The 25,713-nt window shown below is 40.3% G+C and overlaps 1 protein-coding gene across 1 annotated transcript in view; it reads right to left on the reverse strand.

The window, feature by feature from the left end:
• PRKG2 (protein kinase cGMP-dependent 2) overlaps positions 1–25,713 on the reverse strand; it is a 124,492-nt gene that overhangs the window by 68,743 nt on the left and 30,036 nt on the right. The window contains exons 4-7 of the mRNA XM_040325109.1: positions 22,127–22,240; positions 17,753–17,858; positions 16,546–16,609; positions 4,798–4,875 (exon numbers count right to left, since the gene is read on the reverse strand). Of these exons, the coding sequence (XP_040181043.1) occupies positions 4,798–4,875; positions 16,546–16,609; positions 17,753–17,858; positions 22,127–22,240 (362 nt within the window). The remainder of the gene's footprint in view (positions 1–4,797; positions 4,876–16,545; positions 16,610–17,752; positions 17,859–22,126; positions 22,241–25,713) is intronic.

Genomic DNA, 25,713 nt, shown 5'->3' on the forward strand with positions numbered 1-25,713 from the left:
GCGTTTCAAAACTTGTGTTTAGATGAGTTTGCATTTGCTTCTCGTGTGCATGGGGCCTTAGTGACACTTTTTTGGGGCACTAATACAGTGATCAGTGCAAAATAAAATGCACTCTCACCATACTAATGATCCTAGCAGGGTCAATCAAAGGTTTAAGTGTGCTCCTTGTAAGTGCTTTCTTACTGTGTGGGGATGGCTTAACTGGAGGAAGACAAAGATCTGTGTTCCTGTTTAGCAGAAACACAAGATCTCCATGTTCCTCTCCGATAGAACAGCGGTTTGCCTTGTTTACATAGTGGCACTTGCTGTTTACAATCACAGCAGGGACGGGTCGACGGCACCACGCGTGCCCTAGACCCTGTGCACAAAATCACATACTAATTTTATGCTGGAGGGCCACCCTACCGCAGTATATCTGCACAGGGTAGTCTTTAAGTGGTTAATGATGCACACAGTGTAGGGAGACACTTTTTTTGTATTGTTGTCATATTGGTCAGGTAAACACACTAACACCTTTACTGCCATTGTGCAATGTGCTGGGTGTTTAGTGTGTTCCTGCGCCTTTAAGGAGGGTTGGGCTCCCTCCAGTCATCTGCCCTTTATCTATCCATCAGCATACATGTGCTTCCACTGTGGGGATTCTTTACATTTAGATTTAGGGTCTGCAGAATACAGGGAACCTTGACGGGGCCTGCAGCTTACGCATGTATTTGCTCCGTTGGGAAACTTTCCCGACGTGCATTGCGGCAAATGACGTCGCAAGGACGTAATTTGCTTTAACGTGAACGTAAATGGCGTCCAGCGCCATTCACGATTCACTTACGCAAACAACGTAATTTTCAAACATCGTAACGCGGAAACGACGGGTATACTTAGCATTGGCTGCCCCTGCTAATAGCAGGAGCAGCCTTACGCGGAACCCGATGAACACAAACAACGTAAAATGCGTACGCAGGGCGCGCGTACGGTTGTGAATCGGCGTGAGTATGCAATTTGCATACTCTACGCTGACCACTACGGGAATGCCACCTAGCAGCCATCGTAAGAATGCAGCCTACGATACGACGGCATAAGAGCCTTATGCCAGTCATATCTTAGGCTGCAGTCGGCGTAATGAGCTTTCTGAATACAGAAAAGTTGTTACGCCGGCGCAACTAAGCAATTGCGCTGCGTAACTATGGATACGCAGACGCAATTGCTTACTGAATCCACCCCACTGTTCCTAACTGCTTCTTGTCTGGTCCATATAATGGGAAGACATGACAAGCGTTGGTGCAGGTGGACGTACCTAAACATCAAAAGTTTTCTTTTCAACATGTGGTCATTTGTGTTTCTCCTGCCCTGGCACTTGATAGACTCAAGAAATATGTTAAGGTAGTCAAGAACTACAGTTGCATAATTTATGTGTAATCTAGGCTCCTAGAAAGCCCAAATGTGCTCCTTGGATTTTGGGCCTCTCTGTGTGTCTAGACTGTGAAAAAGTTTCACACATGTGGTATCCCCATACTCAGGAGGCATAGCATAGCATAATGTGGTTTGGGATGTAAATGTAAATATGCCTATGTTGTGTGTAAGGCATAACTTGTTAAAATTACAACTTTGTAAAAAAATAAACATTATTTGATTTCTTCATTTAAAATTTTTTTTTTTGACTGTCTACTTTCCAAAAAGGGGTAGTTTTTGGGGAGTATTTGTACTGTGCTAGCATTTAAGGGCCTCAAGAACTGAAATGGGCAGTCAGTGTCAATTTTCAAATATATATACCATAGTTTGTAGATTCTATAACTTTCACACAGACTAAATAAAATGCACTAAATAATTATTTTTTTCACAAAAGGAATGTAGCAGAAAACATGCTGGCCAAAATGTATGAATTATTTATGATTATTTATTTGCATTTGTTTTATAACACAGACTAATGCCGCGTACACACGATCTAAATTTCCGACAAGAAAAGATCAATGTGAGCTTTTGGTCGGAAATTCCGACCGTGTGTAGGCCCCAGACTTTTCCCGTCGTAAAATTTGAGAACCAGTTCTCAAATTTTTGCTGTTGGAAATTCTGACAGAAAAAGTTCTTGTCTGTATGCAATTTCGACGTGCAAAAAAACATGCATGCTCGGAATCAAGTCGACGCATGCTCGGAAGCATTGAACTTAATTTTTCTCGGCTCATCATAGTGTTGTATGTCACAGCATTCTCGGAATCTTGTGTGATCATGTGTATGCAACTCAAGTTTAAGCCAAAATTCCGTCTGAAAAAAATCGTTGTCGGAATTTCCGATCGTGTGTACGCGGCATAAGCAAATTTATTATAAAAAAGTATTAAACAGTAAAGGAAAAAAAAACCCAGTGGTGATTAAATACCACCAAAACAAAGCTCTACCTGCAAAAAAAAAAAGATATGTAATTCATTTGGGTACAGTGAGTACCGTACTTGCCATTCAAATTCATTTTCATTCAGAAAACTGAAAAAATGGCCAGGAAAGGAAGGGGGTGAAACAGTCCAGTCTTGAAGGGGATAAATGAAGATCGAAAAAAATTGATAGGAATTTATTACTGGAAGACAAACAGAACCTTGCAGTGGATCAAAATCAATTCATATCTCCTTTTGTTACTGGCTATTCCAGCCAACACTTCTTGATAAAAAAATTGATCAGGAAGCACTGGCATCTTATTAAGGAAGACTCTGTTTTGGACCCTGTGCTACCTGAACAGCCTCAAGTGGTATTCAGAGGTGTTCCCTCATTAAGGGACTCTCTGGCCCCTGGAGTTTGTGATCCTCCATCTAACAAACCCATGTTCTTTCAAAACATAGTGGGCTACCATAAATGCAAAAAATGTGCTGTGTGTAAGATCAATGCGATTAATGAACGTAAGACCCTGAGTTTCACTTCTAACAGCACTTCACAAACATATAATATCAGATCTTTTATCACGTGCTCGACTACCTATGTGGTATATTTACTGACCTGTCCATGCGGGTTACAATATATAGGACTACAGTACTACAATCCTTTCAGATAAGGGTTAATGAGCACATAGGAAACATAAGAAGGGGCTATAAAAAACATTCCGTTTCCCGCCACTATAGAGAAGTACATGCAATGAATCCTAGTGGCACTTCTTTTGTTGCTATCGATAACCTGAAACCCCATTGGAGAGGGGGTCTAAGAGAAGAGCTATCTCAAAACTTGAGATGAGCTGGATATATCGGGTTAAATGCCTCAAACCTCTGGGCCTGAATGTTGATATAGAGGTTAACGCCTTTTTAGACAACTCATAAAAGTCCTTTTTTCCCTACTCTACTATAATATGGGGATGAGAGATAAAGTAATGTTGATTATGGTATAGCTATGTTTAACATTTGGAAATTCTTTTAGCTAGGGTCCCCTGTGATACTAACTCCCAGAAAAGAAGTATTCATTTATATCTTTTTCTTTTTCTTTTACACAATGGGCTGACATTTGCTGGGCGATCTAGATATTCAGGTTGACCTGAGAGCTGATATATAGAGTGGTTGGAATAATATTGTTGTAGTTCCTCCCTATATCCACTAGATGGCTCTACAGGGGTGGAACATGCCTAACCGATGCTATTCATACTTAATTTATACTTAATTTAATTTATATTTTTATTTTTTAAATTTTTATACTCAAGAAATGTTGTTATTAATATTGATCTTTTTTTAAGGAAATAATTTATATGTTTAGGCCTTGTACCACTACCGCTTTAAGTTATTGATATCAATTGCGGAAACACGGGTGTACGAGTTTTTGTTTGTTGTTTTTATGGATTTTTCTGCCGGCAATTTTAAATGTTTTGTGTAGATGCTTCACTTTTAAAATAAACCCAGCCTTGTGGTACTTCACCATCTCGAGCCTCCATTTGTCTCCCTCTGTGATTCCATCCTGGGATACTGAGTTTAGAGCGGACCGCTCGGAGGAGCTTGCTATCTATACCGACAAGGGGAGAACCTGCTGGGGGCCGAGGAGCCGCATCCCTGTTGATCTCTGTCGTAGGATAGTGAGGATTTACGTGCCTTTTGGACCCCATCTAACAGGTGGTCCAACGTATTCGGTAAGAGTACCCATTTACTCCTTCTCTGGTGTGATCTCAGAGCCTTTTTTTCCCTTTCAAATCATCTCCCTCTGAATCGGTGGTGGACTATACTCTTCTATTCCTACATAATTTTTGGAGATTTATTCGAAATTGGACAATTGTTTTTCTCCACTTCTGGATTTATATATTTTGATTTCATTTAATTTATAGAATTTTTTCACTTCTTGATTTTTAAATACATGTTATTTGATTTATGCAAGTGGTTGGACTGTTCAGGGCAATTATGCTCCCTGGTGTATCTACAATCAAGTTTGGTTTATGTACACATTTTACACATTCACCTTATTTATTTCCATTTTCAGTTTAATTTTATTCCACACACTTATCAATCAGGTTGTGTTTAATTTAGCGCAACCCATCCTTCTTGTTTCCTATATTGCCACGTGTATATCACATGTTTTAGGTGTTGCTGCTTGACTTATCGATTTTAGACTTACTTTCATTCATTTTATTTATCAATATTTGTTGTCATTATTTCCTTAGCGCAAATTTATTTCCCTTGGTAGATTGATAAATGAAGGTTGTTTATCATAAACAGTCCTTTAGCAAACTAAATGCCATTTCATGTGGTTTACATCTACTACAGAACTAACAGAAGGGTTTTGCAAAAAACTGTGAAGAAAGGAAAGAAACAAAACGAAAGTAATATTTAGTTTACCCTTTGCTTTTGGTCTTACCTTTCCTTTAGCAATGATAAAGAATGTGCATCCCTCCTCTCCTTCGCGAATAATGTAATGCCCCTTTTCATAATATTCCTGTAATTAGAGTAACAATTATAAATAATAATGCAATAATTTAATAAAAAGAAAATTGTGGGAAAAAAAACTCCAATAGTCTATAGAACAAAAAGAATTCTTCTCCATGGTGTAAAATTATCAAGTAATAGCTTTTCAACACAACTGGTCACAGAACGTTATATTAACTATAAGATTATTTTTTTAAGTATCGACTTTTAGATTTTGAAGCAACATTCTATATTATTGACATTTTTTTTTATTGTAGAATGGTGTTAATATTTTGCCAAATTCATGTTTTTTCAACTTATTGTATTTCATATAAAATTAACGTGGCTGTAAACCCGATTCATTAAATTTGAGAAATGTTTAACGCACACAGCATGCAGTGTTTTGTTGTCGCTCTTCAAAGCACTATGTCCCGTAGCTTTCTCCTGCTTCGTTCTTCTGTTATCAGCCTGATAACTTCTGACAAGTTCTCTGTCACATATGATAAAAGCAGCCTAAGTTTTGTGTTGGGGAGGATGCTAAAAATAGAATAGCACATAGCCTAACGATTCAATGAACAGAGCTGAAAGACCCTACAGTACCTATGAGGAGAGGGGGGGTGTACCTTTCCTTCAATCAGCTGTCTTGGCTGTATGCCCAGGTTTCACTGCAGTGCTAACCAGGAAGAGAAAATCTCCTAACACAATGTGCACTTGAATATAGCAAGTTGAAGACATCAGATATACATGTAGGGAGATTTGCTTAATCTCTGTGTATCATCTGAGAGTGTTCACTTCACTGGGTATATGTGAGGGTTTACAGTCACTTTAAGTACTAACATGCAACTTTTTAGGTTTAGCACTAGCATTCTTAAGTATGATAAAATAATTGGTAGGATAATTTAATTGGACAGATAGTAAATAATGATGAAGATGGTACTTACTGAAGGGAATGATTTCCTCTAAAGCCCAGATAAAGTTAAATGTAAAATCATAAATCTAAATTGAGGATGCAGGGGCTCCATTATTAAATTTACTGCCACTTCTTGTCCTGCTAACAACAGCAGCACCAGACAAGAAGTGAGAGAAACTCTGCAACACAAATCTGACAGATGTCCAACTGTCCCATTTTTATCTTGTGTTACTTTTTGAGAGATACCCTTATTTTCTGCTTGGTAAAGGTTGTCATCAAGAAATGAGGAGCCACAGATAGCAGTAAAAATCTGTGATTCTGTGATGGGTCACAGCAATCACATGGTACAGAGCAGTCCCACTGTGTTCAATAACAACTTTATAACAGGGCTGTGCACACGCAGGTATGCAAAGGGGCTTGGCTCCACATATGTATAGTGGCAGTCATAAAGAGGTTATTTTTACTTTAAATACAGTACTGATACTGAATATCAAACCTGCTAGAATTTTGAAAACTTGGCTAATTAATGATAGGGCAATAGCTTACTGGTCACATGTGAGAAAAATAACCTGTTTATTGCCTTGTACTGATGACTATATTATTATTGTCATCATTAGTAATGGGCAACTTTGCATGGGTTCAATTCTGCAAAGTTTTGTTGAATCTTTTTCGAAATTTGGAAAACTTCAGTGCTACTAAACCCAGGATCCTGTATTCACTGTATCTGGTCTCCCACCGTACACAGAACATGAAAATGCAATTATTTTAGTAAATATAAAACGACTAAATATATTTTCTCATCAGCAGTATGTAGCAGTCTTGTGACTTCTATTGTTGTCTGGTTAAAGTGATTGTAAACCCACTTTTACAACTTGCACCTACAGGTAAGCCTAGATTAAGGCTTACCTGTAGGTGCAAGAAATATCTCCTTAACCTACACGGTTAAGGAGATATTTGCTGAAAACACTGCACCATTGTCTACGGCGCAAGCGTGCCATAGACAACGGCGCAGGCGCACTGAGCGTTCTGGCATTATCCCAGCATTATCAATGATAATGGGAAAGGGAATAGCCGCTCCAGGTGGGAGCCCAGACGAACATCCACCGTTGCAGACAACTCAGGTGCAGGCAATGCACTTAGCAAAGCAGGAACAAAGATTGTCTCTGGACAGCCACACACTGAACAAATTATAGCCTTTATTGAAAAAAGGACAGCACTACAAGTCACAGCAACGTAAAATGAAATAAAACCCAACTTCTCATGCGTTTCTCACTAACACTAGTGCTTAGAAATGACTAAGCACTAGTGTTAGTGCAAAACGCATCAACAGTTGGGTTTTATTTTATCTTACGTTGCTGTGACTTGTAGTGCTGTCCTTTTTTCAATAAAGGCTATAATTTGTTTAGTGTGCGGCTGTCTAGAGACAATCTTTGTTCCTATTATCAATGATAATGGCGGAATCGCGTGCATCCCCAGGTATCGTGGCGGTCCCGCACGAATGCGCAGGAGTGAAATCATCGCCCCTCCGGCCAGTCACAGCGGCGATACAAGGAAGGCGATCCGAGGAGACATGGCGGCGGCGGAGGGGAACGAGGAGCGCCTTGGGGGCTTCAATCTCAGGTAAGTGCAACATAATGGCAGCACAGTGGTGTAGTGAGTAGTACTTTTGCCTAGCAGCAAAAGAGTCGCTGGTTCGAATCCCGACCATGACACCATCTAGCTGGAGTTTGCATGTTCTCCCTGTGTCTGCGTGGGTTTCCTCCGGGCACTTCGGTTTCCTCCCACACTCCAAAGACATGCTGGTAGGTAAATTGGATCTTGTCCAAAATTGGCCCAGTATATATATGTATGACTGTGTGTCCCTAGCGTGTCGTGATCCTACGGGGTAAAATGACCGCACCAGCCAAGCAGACACTGGCTGGAATAGCGCCCAGAGGCGATTCAGTTCGCATGTGTAGCGCTATACAAGTCATTCATTCATTCATTCATTCATTCATAATGAGCTAGTATGCTATGAATACTAGCTCATTAGGCCTTTTTCTTGCAGGGTCTTTTTCTCCTGAAAAAAGTTTTTGGGTTTACTTCCGCTTTAAGGAGAAGTTTTTATTCTCCTCTGACTGTCATATGAGGCTTCATGACCCCTGACCCATTGTCTGTAGATTAGCCCTGTGCTGATCACATGCACCCTCCTAAGAAAAAAAAAACTCTCTAGCATAATACCCAGTCTCTGTCTGATCAGGAGATGGATTGGGGACAGTGGAGGAAGGGAAGGATCAGAGAAGACAAGATCAAGTAGCCTTTAACACAATGCGCATGATTAACCCCTTAAGTTCTACAGCATGCTTTACTGCATATACAGACTGATTTTTTACTGGTGTTGGTTTAGTAATACTTTAGATGTAGAGGCAAATCCTAGTTTGGCTATTTTAAGGTTAATAGGGAATCAATAATAAATAAAAAAGACATACAAATCTGGATACTGCCATGAACAGGTACCAATGCAAAAAATAAATAGAAATACCTTACAGCTGGGAGAGGGTATTTTCATGTGGCTTTAATGCAATAGATATTTATTTTTTTACAATTAGCTTCATCAACACAGCAGCTCCCCAATCGCATTAATTTCTGTTTTAGGTAGTTTTAACAGCAACACAAGCTTTTTCAACAGGCAGTAATACACCCTCTTTGACCAGTATATGCGCTGGTTTCTATCAAGCTCTTATTAACAATTAACAGACTGTAGATGATCCAGCAGTGTCAAACAGATCAGCAGCAGAACATTTTTAATGTAAGAGAAATGCCCACAATGTATTTGTCAGGAAGGGCATACCAGCAGACTAGATGGCTCTTCTGGACAGTGTCCTGTGCATAGGCATAGGCTAATTCATGTTCCTTTACATGCATGTAAGAAATGTGCACATGCTCACGCCTGCACGTCTGCTTCTTGTATTTGCATCAAGCAGGCTATTTAAACTGAGCCTGTCTTATGCGTCAATGCTGTATTGTCAATAGCATTCCTGTGCATACCTGCAACCTGTTATTCTGCATCTGGCTACTGTTACCAACCCAGCTTGTCTTGAATACTCCTGAACTCCACCTGCACTGACCCGGGCCTGCCTCTGACCTCACTTCTGCCTGTGCCCCTCGCTGCTGCTTCACCTATTGGTAACTGACTCGGCCTGTATCCTGACTTCGCTCCTGCCTACGCATCTGCAGATGATTCGTCTGCCTGTGTATGACCTGGTTGGTCTGGCTCTGCCTCTGTCCCCCTCACTGCTGGACTGCCTGCTGTGAGCCTCTGCCTATATTTCTCTTGTGCCTGCTCATTGCCTGACTGCTACCAGCCTGTACCTGTCTGCTGTCACCAGTGCCAGCCTGCTCCTGTCTCCTGCTCACTGGTATCTGTCTGGCATTGTTGCTCCACTGTGGGCTACGCAATCTTCCCCTGCTTGTTCCAGAGAGTCCATCCAGCCCTGCTGCTAGCAAGACTAAAGCCGTGTACACACGATCAGTCCATCCGATGAGAACGGACCAATGGACCGTTTTAATCGGTTAACCGATGAAGCTGACTGATGGTCCGTCGCGCCTACACACCATCGGTTAAAAAACAGATCGTGTCAGAACGCGGTGATGTAAAACACAACGACGTGCTGAAAAAAACTAAGTTCAATGCTTCCAAGCATGCGTCGACTTGATTCTGAGCATGTGTGGATTTTTAACCGATGGTTGTGCCTACTAACGATTGGTTTTGACCTATCGGTTAGGAATCCATCGGTTAAATTTAAAGTTGGCTTTTTTTAACAGATGGATAAATAACCTATGGGGCCCACACACGATCGGTTTTGACCGATGAAAACGGTCCATCAGACCGTTGTCCTCTGTTTAACCTATCGTGTGTACGAGGCCTAATAGGCACTTGTGCCACCCTGTACCTCTACAACACCTCTCTGCTCTATCAGGGGCCCAGAGGTGTAAGAGATGTTTTCCTCACTGTGTCAGGCTCTTCTACCAGGTATGTGAAAGTTCTAGAGACAAAGGGGATAGACAGGTTATTTTACTACAAAAATTTGACTATTGCAGATGGTATAACAGTATAAAATAAAATGTAAAAAAAAAAAAATACAAAAATATTACCCTGAAACAAAAAGTTTCCTAACTGCCCTATTCAGTCCCTATGCAGTTTGTCAGCTTTCCCTCCAAGAGGTTACAATTCACTTACACCATGGCTACTCTGTGTCTTCTCTATTATAGTTGCTGGGGATTTCTTAACTAAAACCCCCCTAATTTTCCCTTCTAAAGCTGGGCCTAGACAAATTAAACATACATTTGTGAGGACCATGGATCTCAAACCTGCAGGTTTCCCCTAAACCCATGGTAGCAATGAACTTTCACCTCATTTCTCATTATAACTTCCATTATTATTGTCATAAGCATTACTTCAACAAGACAAACTGGGGCCATCAGTTCTATTTCCAATACTTTCTCAATCTGCAAAAAAAGTTTCTACATCTTCACAGAATACAGTAGATAGACATTCACAACAGGTCCTGAAAATCTGGATTTGACCCTGATTGCCCAGATATGCACACATTTAAATTTTGAAAGGCACAGACTTTGCAGAATTAGCTTACCACCATCATTAATAATATTGTTGAGAAGCCTATTTAGGCTAATTACTTTGACTGCCTTTTTTTGCTTGTGAGCAAACCTCTTTTTTAAAGTCTATCAAGCCTAAAGACCAACAAACAACCTAAACAATCTCTAATCCTACCATTGAAAATAGTGAAAGGTGAAGAGGTAGCAAGCAAAGTGTACTCCCATTAATCCTCATAGCTCTAGATTTAATATCTGGGATCAGAATGGAATTCTCTTGTGGTTATTACGTCTGCTCGCTACATATTCTATTAGAAACACATTTTGTTCTTTTAAAGAAAAATGACTGTGCTCTTTGGTGAAATTACGCTGAATTATTAATTTGTAACATCTGTGTCAGTGTTACGTTACATGGCCAGCCCTCTGGAGGGAACAGATCCAAGAAGACCTGTTCAGAATGATTTCATCATCAAAACCCTGGGAAATGAGAGAGCAAACACTGTATCATCGTGGCATGGAATTAATAAATTCCTCTGGGGAATTTCTATGAAATACTCATTGATACATTGGTGGTGTAATTTACACTTAAGTGCAAAGTGCTCTTTGACTGCATTTCAATAGAAGGTTGCTTTTCTTTTTCGTGCAATGATATGATGAACACAGGTCTGACATAAAGTCAACACCTCTGAAATAGTTTCTTTCTGTGAAATCTTTCAGAAATAGAGCGTGGAACTCCACTGCACGTATTTGAAGTGGCCAACGTCCATATTATGTTTCTGCCCAGGAAAATAAACTCAGTGGGCCTTCTCTTTCGGTGTGTCTCATGCACATAGAGAAGCCTTTTTAATGAGCTCTCTTGTGCTTTGGTAAAATTGTTTAGCAAATGTGTCACCTTCTAACATGTTAGAGGAACACAGAACACCTTTTCTGCTCTCTCCCGGTGAGAAGATTTCCCTTTTTCTAATGTTCAAAAAGCCAAAGAAGGGTCTTACCGTGGACCAGATTTTCAATATGAATAAATAAACTTAACTTCACATTTTCAAGACATGTGTGTGCTTTGATCTGGTAGACTGTAGGGCTTATTTATGATTCCTAGTTTAAATAGAAATCCCCTTTCATTTCTAATGTTTTCATACAGTAACGCAGGAAAATCCTCACCTCTCTTGGCCCAGTGTTGTACATACTAAAGTAGAAACTTACATATTCAGTGGTATTCACAGAGGACCATTGGACATACCAATGTACATGTTTTGTGGTGTTACAGATTTTACCTGCAAGTAGTACAACAGCTAAAACCTGAAATTACAGGATTTTCTTACAAAAAAAGATGTGATCGCGCATTCTGCTACCCACTTGGGTTAAAAAAATGTGTACTTAGCTACGAACATATTTTTCACGTTCTTTGCATGCATGCTAAGTAATATAAAGTGTAAAACGTATAAGTATTTATTAAAGAGTTTACAGTACTCTTCCAGCAATGCCTCTATCCCAAGAACGCTCAACACCATGTTTGTTTAAAGGGGTTGTAAAGGTAAAAAAAATCCTAAATAGCTTCATTTTCCTTAGTGCAGTCCTCCTTCACTTACCTCATCCTTTGATTTTGTTTTTAAATGTCCTTATTTCTTCTGTGAAATCCTCACTTCCTGTTCTTCTGTCTGTAACTCCACAAAGGAATGTGAGGCTTTCTTCCTGGTGTGGAGTGTCGTGCTCGCCCCCTCCTTTGGACTCCAGGAGAGTCAGGACGCTCTCTACGTTGCAGATAGAGAAACGAGCTGTGTATTATTGGGCATCCTGACTCTCCTGGGGAGGGATCGAGCAGGACACTCCACACCAGGGATGAAGCCTTGCATTACTGTGTGGAGTTACAGACAGAAGAACAGGAAGTGAGGATTTCTCAGAAGAAATAAGGACATTTAAAAGCAAAATGGAAGGATGAGGTAAGTGAAGGAGAACTGCACTAAGGTAAAGGAAGCTAATTAGATTTTTTTTTTTTTTACCTTTACAACCCCTTTAAGCATTATGAACAGTCAGCATTTACTTTCCACACAGAAATCTGTTTGTCTATGTAAATTCTGGCACATGAGCCTTTATGTTCTAGGCAGTGTAAAGACGTGGGTTGATTTATTAAAGGTGTTAATACCTTTTATAAAATTAATTGTGGAAATATTCTCTTCAATTATATATTCATGTTAAAAGCAAATCCTTGTAAACCTATCATCTTCATTAATCATCCACATATGAATAAACCATTTGAGTGAATATTTATACAAATGTATTGTGTGAAAATTCTCATGTTCTTTAGTAAATTAGCCCACTTGTCTCACACAGATCAGCCCTACTAATCTACTGAAATAGTATAATGTAGTACAGCATGTTTATTGGGAAATTGGTGTGGTTATTTTGGGGGCTAGCAATTCAAGATTTAACATCAAGAAATATAATTATAATTAAAATTATCACACCCAAAAAAACTTAAACTAAGATTACTATATACCCAAACCATGTGCACCCACACTATGCACAATAAAGTACTAATTTATTCTGTACAAACAGTGAAAGTATCACAAAACACCTCTGTAGCTACAAACATTTTCGAAAAATTAATCATTAAAAAGCCAAACAATGGCATAGAGCATGGGTGCTCAACCTGTGGCTCTCCAGCTGTTTCAGAACTACAATTCCCATGAGGCATTGCAACCTCCAGCCACAGGTTGAGCACCCATGGCATAGAGGGTATTTTCCCTGTATTTTCTATGGCAGAAGGGACTTGGTTGCCTGCCAGCCTTCCAAGGCAAATTACATCTGAATCTAAAATCAAAGCACCACACTAAAATGTTTGAGTTCAAAGTAAGAATTAATTTCAAATATTACTTGAGTAAGAGAACCAACATTTTTTCCGGGCCACACATCTTCCTCTTTATCAGGGCTTATAAAAAAAGTAGTTGATGCTCTAACCAGGTGCTTAATTTATTCGGACAACATACCATATCTAGTGTGAAATCACTGCTAGAACAAACAGATTTTATATTTTTATAACCCTGATAAAGTCGGCGATGCGTGGCCACGAAATGCAGTGGCTCTCTTACTAAAGTGGGGGGCACCTCTCCCGCCGCCTATAAAAGTGATCCCGTGGCAAATTCGCCACTGGGATCACTCTTATCGGAAAGCTGGCCATCTACTGTAAATCAAGATACCGGAGTTATGGTAGCTAGCTGCTGCCATAACTCCAGTATTTAACGTCAAAATAATGATGTAAATTTACAGTTAGGCAGCCGGCAAGTGGTTTTAATATAACCTAACTCTCAAAGTATGCCATCAAACCCTAACCTAGTATTATTGTATTAATTCTCTACTTTTTCCAAAAAAACAAGGTTTATTAGAGATCCCCATGGTTGCCCCTGAAAGAGCACTCAAATACTTTTTACCACATTTTCAAGATCATTCCCAGGCCCCTAGCTTTAATTTCCTTCAGCACACTGCCCTTCACAATTATGCACATGCATTAATATGTGTTTTGCATGCAAAATACTGCCTGTATTGCAATGCATTTCATACTTTTATATAAATTTTGTATGCGTTTTTTTTCCCCCACTAAATATACAAAAAGAATAGCCTTTCTTCATGTGTTAAAAATACAAAAAAAAATTATGAAACATGCTTATTTCTGTGTTTGACAGTTACAACGTATTTCAAGGGGCCTGTTTAAGACATGTGACTTCACAAAAATGTAGCATGTCATACATTTTAGAATCCATCAAGCTGCAGTGCATACATGTAAAATCTTTATGGCCCATATTATGGGATCAGGTGCACTTTAAATTGAATATGTGCTTTGCTTATGCTAACTCACTTCTTATTTACATCCTTCTTCACCTGGTATTTTCTTGCCTTATCATGGGAAATGCCTAACTCTTTTATTAGATTCACACATAGTAAACTTTTCGGCCTTGATGCTGGGAAGATCATGCTTCAGTAAAATCACATTGACGCGTAAAAAAACGTATCCATGCAACAGGGTTGGCAATGCCAGCATTACTAGACAAGACATGATTCGATCTGATAGCTTGGATGAAGACGTTTTCCGCTACATCAAATTCTTTCTACAAGTGATCCAAGGAGTCTCACGTATGCATATTGTATCAAACACATTTCCATGTATGACACAATAATCATAGCATTCAACTGGATTAAGAGGAATTTCGAAAGCAGATAATGCTGTCTGTGGTAGGCATAAAAGTAATATAAGGTTGAGGAAGGGTTGTCATCAAATTTAAAATTAAAGTGTAACGATATAATCAATCAACAATCATAAGGTGCCAGATTACATCTTCATTGTTAACCACTTGCCGACGGCTGGATGTCTAAAGACGTCCTTGGCTTTGTGGGGCTATATCTAAATGATGCCTGGAGCTACAGGCATCATTCAGACATTGCCGTTTTCAGCCGGCAATTCCCTACACCATAAGAATGATCATAGTGGCTGTTCTGTCGCTTGATCGTTCTTATGGGCGGCGAAAGGGGACATCCCCCCTCCCGCCGCCCTCCGGTGCTTCTACCGACTCGCCTGAGGGATCGGCGAGTCGGAGAACGGATCCACCAGGCCCGGTTCATGACCGTAAAGATTTCCAGCGGACCAGATGGTCGCCGGAGTCTCTATGATCGTTAGAGGCCGGGCGCGATGTTATGACGTCACCCCCGGCCTCTGCATTCAAAAAAGCGGTGCCACTTCGGCTAGGAAGCGGTGATCGTTTTTTTTTTATTTTAGGCTTCCCAGCCTGGAGGTGAGATGTGGGGTCTTATTGACCCCATATCTCACTGTAAAGAGGTCCGATCATGTCATATTCCTATTACAAGGGATGTTTACATTCCTTGTAATAGGAATAAAAGTGATCACATTTTAATTTTTTTTTTTTAAAGTGTCAAAATAAAAAAATTTAAGTAAAATGAACAATAATAATAATTAAAAAAATATTGCAATGATCGCCATTGTATTCTCTAGGGTCTCTGCTAAAAAAACATATATAATATTTGGGGGTTCTGTGTAATTTTCTAGCAAAAAACATTATGATTTTTACATGTAGGAGCGAAGTGTCATAATTGGCCTGGTTGGCAAGTCGTTAAATTACATTTGTTAGAGTGCTATTGAAGCCCCTCTTCACATGTTCCAAATTAAATGGTATACGAAAAGAACTTCTGTGGAACTTTATGGATACTGTCAAAACTACCCAACAAAGATATCATAAAATATATGTGTTTAATAATAAACATTTAGGGCCAGATTCACAGAAAAAGTATGCCGGAGTATCTGCTGATACTCTGGCGTACTTTCAAATTTGCTGCGTCGTATCTTTATTTTGAATTCTCAAACAAAGATACGACGGCATTTGGCAAAGATCCGACAGGCGTACGGCTTCGTATGCCTTCGGATCTTAGGATGCAATACTTCGGCGCCCGCTGGGTGGAGTTCGCGTCGTTTTCGCTAGTCGGCTTTTCCCGTCGTAAAGGACGTAACGCACGTCGCCGTTCAAAAAATTACGTTGGTGCGACATCATTTCGCGCAAAGCACGGCGGGAAATTTCAAAACGGAGTATGCGCAGTACGTTCGGCGCGGGAACGCGCCTAATTTAAATGATACACGCCCCATTTGAATTAGGCGGGCTTTGAATTAGACAAGTTTACAGGCAAGTGCTTTGTGAATCAAGCACTTGCGCTGAAAACTTGCGGCGGTGTAACGTAAATGACATACGTTACGCCCCTGCATTTGTACCTGAATCTGGCCCTTAGATTTTGTGATATTTCTGTTGGATAGTTTTGACAGTACCCATAAAGTTTCATGGTAATTTTTTCTAGAATATGGCTGTATTAGAGATGAAGGTATTTCCTCTGAGGGGCAGAAGCTTCCCTGGGTATAGATATTGATTACTAGGTTTCCATGCAATTGGTGACTGGAATTTGCATTTGGCCTGGTGATGGGTTATTCATGCAGTAAACACTGTTTTGTGGGGTGATGCGGTAGAAGATGTGCCTCGCTACTCATACCAAGATATGGGCTTTTACTGAGGTTCCTGTGGTCGTAATACACAAGATATATTCTTGTACCTTAGTTCCTGAGGTTCGCCATGTATTACTTTGACAACAGGTTATTGATATTTCCTTTTTTATACACAAACATGTTATAAAAAAGATAGAAAAACATACCAGTTCTAAGCAGTCTGCTATCTTCATCAACTTGTCTTCTGGAAGCTTCTTAAATAAAAATACACTATAAAGTAGAGAAAGAAATGTAAATGTTATTGACTGTTGTATGGATCATCCATAGAATTACACTCATACCACTTACAAATGTACAGGCAAAAGTAACCCCTAACCTAATGAAGCAATGCTCTGTTGTAGTAGGTGCCTTAGCACCAAAGTAGTAGTTGTTTTCTGGAGCGGTGTTGCAGCATAGGGAGTAAAGGCAGCGGTATGTGTAGCGTGGCTGAGCTACGGCTGACAATAATAGACAATAATAGAACGCAGGTGAACGCCTTTATAGGCTGAAAACAGGTGCAGTGCAAAGCACTGATTCAAATGGCTGCCGTCAATTGCAGCGCACTTCCGCGTTCCAAGCTGGAACGTACCACCGCGCCGGGCGATGACGTCATCACGCGAGCGCCATATGCGTTCCAGCATGGAATGAATTACGGCGATGAAAGCACCTGTCACTGCAAATAGTAACAACCGTGCGGAGCGCCTGTTATACTAGGCCACTGTGTAGGAGTGCAGCACAACATGAGCAAAGAGTTAGTTATCAGCTGACCCAATTTATTTCAGTATCAAAAGGTTTTGTGCACTACTGCCAGATGTTCAGAGAAAAGTTTACACACACTTTATGATTAGAAACAAGATTTATACTTAGTTTGAGTAATGTTTCAATCAAAGTGGTATTAAAGTCTTGTTTTTTTTTGTTTAAAAATAACAAACATGTTATACTTACCTGCTCTGTGCAGTGGATTTGCACAGAGCAGCCTGAATCCTCCTCCTCTCTGGTCCCTCACGGCGCTCCTGCCCCATCCCTCCTGCCGAGTACCCCCACAGCAAGCAGCTTGCTGTGGGGGCACCCGAGCCAAGCTGCCACTCTGTCCATTCAGACACAGAGCTGTGACTCAACTCCATCCCCTCTCTCTCCTCATTAGCTAATTAACTTTGATTGACAGCAGCGGGCGCCAATGGAGCCAGCTTCTGTCTTAGCCAATTGAGGAGGAAGAGTCAGATGAGACTCTTGTGGATCGAGATGGGGCTCAGATAAGTGTTAGGGAGGCTGAGGGGGGGGGGGGGGGTGCTACGCAGAATTAATTAAGATAAAAAAAAAAATGCCTTTAGAACCACAATTACATTCATATTGAAATTCTACTTAAACATTTACCTTTTAAGAAAGTTCCGGTACTCCTCATGCCTGGTTTGTGCCGTCCTTCTCATAATATTTTGAAATGCTTCTCTGTCAAGAGCCCATGTCCTAACATTGCTTATAGCTGTAAAAAAAAATCCCAGTTGTTTTATTATAAATCTACTATGTATGGGACAGAACGAAAGATGCAATATGCAAATGGCCCCCACACCTCCACCAGTAAATGCCCTATGCTAGAAATACACCTTTTAGGCAGATACTAGGTTCTACTTAAAAAAACATAATCAGTAACTCAGACAAAGAACTTTAATAAATTACATGGGTTGCTTTTTTCTTTCTATCTTTCCCTTTTAGAACCTGTGTCAATGGGCTTTGGGATTGTGTCAATGGTATCAGTTTGACATCAGACTGAGATGCTTTGAGATCATTCAGAATTCAGTGACATGTTCATTTGATCTGCAGCTAACTTCCTTATGACCTTCATTTGACTACATTTATGGAGTTTGTAAGGAGTTAGCTCGGTAGCGGGGGTGTGTGACCTCCTGAGTGGGTTCACCACACACTGAATTATACAGAGAGGCAGCCGTGGGTGGTTGAAAAACAAGGGTTATGGTTTATTCTTCCATATTGCTGGAAACAAGTGCAAGCATCCAAACAGCATAAACAAAACAAAACATAAAATAAACCCTGGCCACTTGGGCCGTCTACCTTCACAACACAGGAACCTACCTATGGAGTCTGGCACAGCCTACTGCTGGGCAGACACTGCTGGTCTTCCAGCAGAAAACAATAGTCTTTTTGATTTTCTTATCACACAGCAAAAATATCAACAACCACTTCACCTTCAGAAGTCTTCCTCAGCTCACTGCTCTCCTTAACTCAACAAGCCTCAGGTTACAGCATTGAGTAGTAATCCTCTGGACAACTTATAGAGGCCTTAATTTCCTCATTCTGCACAGCTGAAGCTATCCAACATCCTTAAACCTTTCTGGCTACCTCTGCAGCCGACACCTGATAGTAATTAGTGAATTTTCTAAAGAAGGCAGAAATGTATCTCCCGTCTGTGACAACACCCCCAGATTTACCTGACTTCCTGTCACAAGTTGTAGAACAAGGTCCTGTATCAACAGACTTCTGTTCACAAGTGGGTTTTTAAATTCCCATGCAAGTTTATGGGAGTGCAAAACCCAAGTGAACTGAACAGAAGCACTTGTGGTCAAATGCACCTGTCAATGAATTCTGAGAAGTCTGAAAAGTCAGAAGCATCTCAAACTGGCATCAGACCAATGCCCAAACCTCCATAAATACAGTTTGTAACACAAGTAACTCCACATCCAAGCTTGATAATGGACTAATCAAATTTGGAAATGTACACATGTGGTTATACAGTAACTAATGTCACTAACTGCAGTCTATGGAGTTATACAATATATATGAGTTTTCTGCTAGTTTGGTTTAATTAAGTACTTCACTATTTTACTGATTTGAAAAGCTAAACCAGTATTGCACCTTGTTTTCTATTTGAGATAAAGGGGAAACCACCTGAATGCACAAAGCTAGGAATGTTAAAGTGCACCTATAAAAGTGCTTTAAAACCAGATATCACTAACCTCTCTAGCTGCTTGTTCTATGAAGTTATTCTTTCTCAAAAATCCTCAAAGATCGCAAAAAATACTAAAGTACACTGGCTATGTGTGCACATTAGAGGGCTTCAGGATGTCGATATTATGCTTTCCATCAAAAATAGCTGCTGTGAACTTTGAAGATTATTTTATTCACAATGCTTATAGATACAGAAAAGGAATTTGTTTTTGTTCAAAAGACGTAAATACTTTTGCATACTAGTCTGAGGCCCCATACACACCATAGAATCTATCCGCAGATAAATCCCATCAAATGGGTTTCTGCGGATAGATTCTATGGTGTGTACACTCCGTCGGATATTTATCCGCAGATAAATCTCCCCTGGGATGGATTTCCAGCAGATGGATATTTGCTGACATGCTCAACAAATCCATCTGCTGGAATCCATCCCAACGGATGGATCCGCTCGTCTGTACAGACTTACCGGATCCATCCGTCCAAAGGGATTCCCCGCACGCGTCGTAATGATTTGACGCATGCGTGGAATTCCTTATATGACAGCGTCGCGCCCGTCGCCGCGTCATAATAGCGGCGACGGCGCGACACGTCATCGGCAGAGGATTTCAGCGGGGATTTCAATGCGATGGTGTGTACACGCCATCGCATAGAAATCTTCTGAAATCCTCGAGAGGATTTATCCGCGGATACGGTCCGCTGGACCGTATCTGCGGATAAATCCTCTCGTGTGTATGGGGCCTGAGTGTGGGTTCATAATAATGTTGGGTATGGAAAGATTTTGAATTGTAAGAAAACAGTCATTTTTTTTGTGTATAAGGCACTTATGCTAACTCAGAATTTAGGAACTCTGGTTAACAGTAAGCTAAAGGCCAGCACTCAAAGCCAAACAGTGTCTGCAAAATGTTTTAAAGAATATGTGCAGTATCACAACTGTATAAATCAATTTCAAACGCTTGTAACATTTTAATAAAGTTCTATTAAAAAAAAAGAAAAAGAAACAAGAAACAGTGTGATGTGCTGAGATTGATGCATCAGCACTGTGTCTCCCACCACTCAACAGCAACCAGGCATTTAGTGTGGCTTACTGGTATAAACAAGCCCAAATAGAACAAGCTGCCCAGCAAAAGTGGCAATTAGAGGGTTAAGATGAACCATTTTATGCTGACGGATTGCTTACAATAGCTAGTTTTTATCTAGGTATATTATTATTATTATTATGCAGGATTTATATAGCGCCAACAGTTTTCACAGCACTTAACAAAATAAGGTCAGATATTACAGTTCCATTACAATTCGGTACAGGAGGAATCAGAGGGTCCTGCTTATTAGAGCTTACAATCTAAAAGGGAGGATCGATTGATACAAAAGGTAATAGCTGTGTGGGATGAGCTGATTGAGGAAGTAAAACAATGTATTAATTAGAAGTAGGATAGGCTTCTTTAAAGAGAAGAGTTTTCAGGGATCGTCTAAAGATGGATAGATTAGGGGACAGTCAGACAGATTAGGTCAGATTGAGTCTTGCAGCGGCATTCATTATGGACTGAAGGGGGAATAGTCTATTTAAAGGTAATCCAAAGAGGAGGGAGTTGCAGTAGTCAAGACGAGAGATAACCAGGGAGTGAATTAGAAGCTTGGTGGGGTCATTAGTTAAAAAAGGGGCGTATTCTGAAAATGTTGCGGAGGCTAAGGCGGCATGATTTGAACAGGGATTGGATGTGACAGATGTGACAGTTCAGAGTCTAAATTTACCCCTAGCACCCTGGCATGTGGGGACAGACTGATAGTTGTGTTATTGATCTTGACAGAGAAGTCAGGGGAAGGGGCACGTATAATATTAAGAGCTCGGTTTTAGATAGATTCAGTTTGAGAAAGTGGTTTGACATCCAGGCTGATATGTCTGTTAAAAAATCAGCAATGCGTGAGGAGACTGAGGGGGTGAGCTGAGGGGCAGAGAGATAGTTTTGGGTGCCATCGGCATATAAATGGCAGTGGAAGCCATGGGAATATAGAATAAAAGTTGTAAATTTTATCTGAAGTGGTATTAACCTTTTTTTGGGGTAACTCTAAAAAGTCCCATGAGCACAGTCTTTTGCAATTTTTTTTGTATTAGAAACTGAACTCCACCAACATCTTTGCACTTTCGGCCTCTTTTGGTTTAAAGTGATTGTAAACCCTCAAATATACCCAGTGAACTGAATAGCCTTAGGTGATACACATAGATTAAACAAATCCTCCTACATAAGTTTTACTTGTATATCTGCTGTCTTCAGCTTTCTACACTCTTTGGAAAATGCAGATCATGTTAGAAATCTTGCTTTCTCTTTCAGCAGCACATAGCGGTGGATGGGGAGTCTAGACTTACACTGTGTGAGAGCTGATTGGAGAAAAGGGACACCCCCCACACCTAGGCAGAGGAATGAAGGAACATGCAGAGCTGTAGTCTGAATAGACAAGCTTCCTGTTTATCTCCCTCTAAGCTCCTTCCCCGACACAAATTTTCAGCTACTGTTATCTCATGTGTCGGAAAACTTGTCAACTCATGCTGTTAATAGAGGAATGAAGCACTAGAGAAAAATCACACGTAGAGCTTTGGCAAGAGATAAGTAAACACAACATATACTGTATAGGTGCTTAGTTCAACTTTCATGAATGCGGTTTACAACCACTTTAACTAAAATATTATGACTTGAAATAAACCAAGAGCAGTGAATCACCATTCAAATTATGATGATATTAAAGTATGTTGTTTAATGATATCCTGACAGTTTAAAAGTAGTTCTAAATTGTTACCTTTGACTGAAGCTGTTCTTGTGCAGTTGTAGAGTATTGCCAGTTCTCCGAAGGTTGTCCATACAGGGATGGAGGTTAGTAGTTTATTTTGCTGGAAGACGTCTGTTTTACCCTCTGTAAAATATATTTTAATAAAACTTTTTGTACAGTATATGTTAAAATGTTATACATTCCATTTGTTTTTAAATAATTGCAAAATAACTAGCATTGGCATTTATGGGGAACTTGTACTGTAAAGTATTTCCCAATTTAGTTTGTTATGAACAGCTCTATTAGTAACAACGATATTGAATTTGAATGAGTGTGTTAGTTGATAACAGGATTACTGAAAGAGTAACTCCATTTTTTTTGAGAAAAAATCCCTTTAGGTGATCAATGTACATTTCAAGGATTTTAACAAACTACCTTGTTCTGCTCTGAAGAAAAAGCAGTTTGTTCCACTATGTTCTTTGTATACTTATTCTCAGTGGGAGGAACTGGTTCATTACAATCAGCTGGAACATTTGTAATGTTCTGATGGGAAAAGTTGCAGTGACTGCATCCCTTTAGTAATTAATCCATGTAGACCAAACTAAAATTTCTATTGTAGAGGATGGCCAACACTTGACTTGTATCTTAGTGCAGACTTCTGGGAAAATCAGTGAGTCAATCACACACACACACAGAAAATGACATTTCTGTACATAAACAGTCTACAGGTTACAGATACAGTCCACCAGGTTGCCATATTGCAATTAATTTTACAAAAATTTACAGTGCTACAGATTGACAAGGAAAGGTAATTTTTAATGCAAATAAATTACAATATGGTTTGTATAGCAATTGTATATGCAATATTATTAGCACAAAGTTATGTAAATAAAATAAAGCAGATGGCATACATACACTGTTTAGTGGAATTTTGGAATTACGGTAATTTTGTATTTATTTAAAAATACCTGGTAATCCAGTCAGAGAGCTATAAAACCTGACAGAGATCATTACCCTTTGCCAGTGTTACAATAATTGATCAATAGATTATTTTTCTTATTCAATGTTTTCTTTGGCCAGTTAGCCAGCCTTGTACACTGAAACCAAGTGTGATCAATAATTATTTCCTAGTTAAAGACTATGGCCCAGATTCACGTAGGGCGGCGCAACTATGTGCGGGCGTAGTGTATCTTATTTACGCCTACTCCGCCGCAACTTAGAAAGGCAAGTGCTGTATTCACAAAGCACTTGCGTCCTAAGTTACGGTGGCGTAGCATAAATGGGCCGGCGTAAGCGCGCGTATTTCAAAGTAGGCAGGTCGTGGGCGTGTTGTATTAAAATTAAGCTTGACCCCATGTCGATGCATGGCCGAACGAACGGCGCATGCGCAGTATCACGTCGAATTTTCAAAGTAAATTACGCCCGCTCAATGCTTAGTTGACGTGAACGTAACCTACGCCCAGACCCATTCACGGACGACTTACGCAAACAACGTAAAATACAACGCTGTTCGTACGTTTCCGACGTCCATACCTAACATGACTTACCCCTGCTTTATGAGGGGTAACTTTACACCGGTCCGACGCCTTACGTAAACGACGTATCTTGATACGCCGGGCGCACGTACGTTCGTGAATCGGCGTATCTAGCTCATTTGCATATTCAACGCGGAAATATACGGAAGCGCCCCTAGCGGCCAGCGTAAATATACACCCCAAGATACGACGGCGTAAGAGACTTACACCGCTCGTATCTAGGCAACAGTGAGGCGTATCTGATTCTATGAATCAGGCGCAGAGATGCGACGCCTCACACTCAGAGTTACGACGGTGTATCTGGAGATACGCCGTCGTAACTCCTTTGTGAATCCGGGCCTGAATTCTTAATATCAGTTTTTAATTGCTCAATTCCCCCAACATTATGTAAAAGTACATAAAATTGCAAAAGCTCCCTGCATAGTTTCTGGCTGGAGTCATACCTATATCAGCGCTTAGGCGCAGTTCATGAACTGTATTTGGCGCTTTACAAATAATAAAATCAAATCAAATCAATATTGGAATACTGGGTGTTTCATCCTTCTTCTACTTCTCCTGCTGTTTTTCTTACAACCTGATTTAAACTCTCAGCTTAAAGTAAAAGGCAAGTCAAAACCTAAACTTAGAGTAGAACTATACGCAAAACCTTTTCTATTCATTTTGGATAGAGTATGGGAGATTATAACCCCTGTAAGGTTTATTTTAGCCTATTTTGTCCTAATGTGGAGATTTACCTTCACATCCTGTCCCATAGTCAAAACAGGAAGTGAGAGGAAATCCCGGCAAATGAAAGGACCCCCAGGTCACCAGAACTAGTGTCTACTTTTCTAGGGACAACTCAAAATTTGGGATTTTTTTTCACTTTTAATAATAATGCTAAACACGATAAATAGAGAGGGCGTATCTCCCTAACAGGAACACACTACAATAAAAACTGCCAGGTGTTCTAATTCCTCTCCCCTCTATCCAAAACACATTTATTTATTTTTTCCTTTACTTATTCTGAAGTGACTTCGATCTCGTCAAATGATCTCTCTAGTTACAGAGCCTGGGTGGTGACATCACCCGCAGGCTTACTAAGGGGCATCCATTGCTGTCTGTCCTTCCTCTACAGTGAAGCAAGCTCTGGGACCCGATCATGTGACCGGACCAGAACGACTTCAGAATTGCTAAGTATTTGCATCTATCCTTTTACAGGGTAGATAGAATAGGCTTAGAATGAGGGTGGGAGTAGATTTAAGCTTAGTTAGGTTTTTGACCTGTCTTTCACTTAGCCAAATACATTCCAAGTACACTAAAACAAAAGGTGTTCAAAGTGATACAATCCATTTTCTTTACAAAGCAACAACAGACTAAGGGCTGGTTCACACTGCTCCGACACATGCTTCCGACTTGCAAAACTTTGGTCCGACTTGGGCACGATTTCAGCCCACTGATTTGAATGTAAGTAGCATCCAAATCAGATCCTCATCTTAACTGATCTGACTTGTGGCATGCGACTTGTGCTCTGAGGATCTTGAAAGGAAACCCCACTCCAAAATAAAAAAAAATGCTGTGGGGTCCCCCTCAAGACCATAACAGATCATTAAAAAAAAAACGGTCCTCTGACTCTGGCTCCCGGCGTTGTGTCAGCTCTGTTGGCTGCCGGTTCATATATAGCTAAGGGGCGTGGCCAACCAGTGATGTCATCCGGAGACCCCGCCTCTTGTGATGGCACTGCTTGCTTATCCCCCCTCTCTTTCCTGACCTACTGGGCTGCATGCTTGGATAATGTTCTGGTATGGATTTTTAGGGGGGACCCCACACAATTTTTATTTTATTTTCTAAATTTGGCATGAGGTTTCCTCCATACCAGAAACAAAGGAATTGTTTGGAATGGTAAAAGGACAAGTTGCAATCATCTCAAAGTCGGATCCAATTCATTGAAGTTGCATAGAAGTCAGACCAGAAGTCGCAGCACAAAGTCAAATCGGAAGTCGTGTGACTTCTGTGTCAGAGCAGTGTGAACCTGGCCTAAACAGAGAAACCTGCTCTTGCCAGCAACTGCTGAGTGGTACCCTTTCTATCTGTGGGGAAGAAGTG

Source organism: Rana temporaria, chromosome 1 (assembly GCF_905171775.1).
Source record: "Rana temporaria chromosome 1, aRanTem1.1, whole genome shotgun sequence".
NCBI classification, from domain to species: Eukaryota; Metazoa; Chordata; class Amphibia; order Anura; family Ranidae; genus Rana; species Rana temporaria.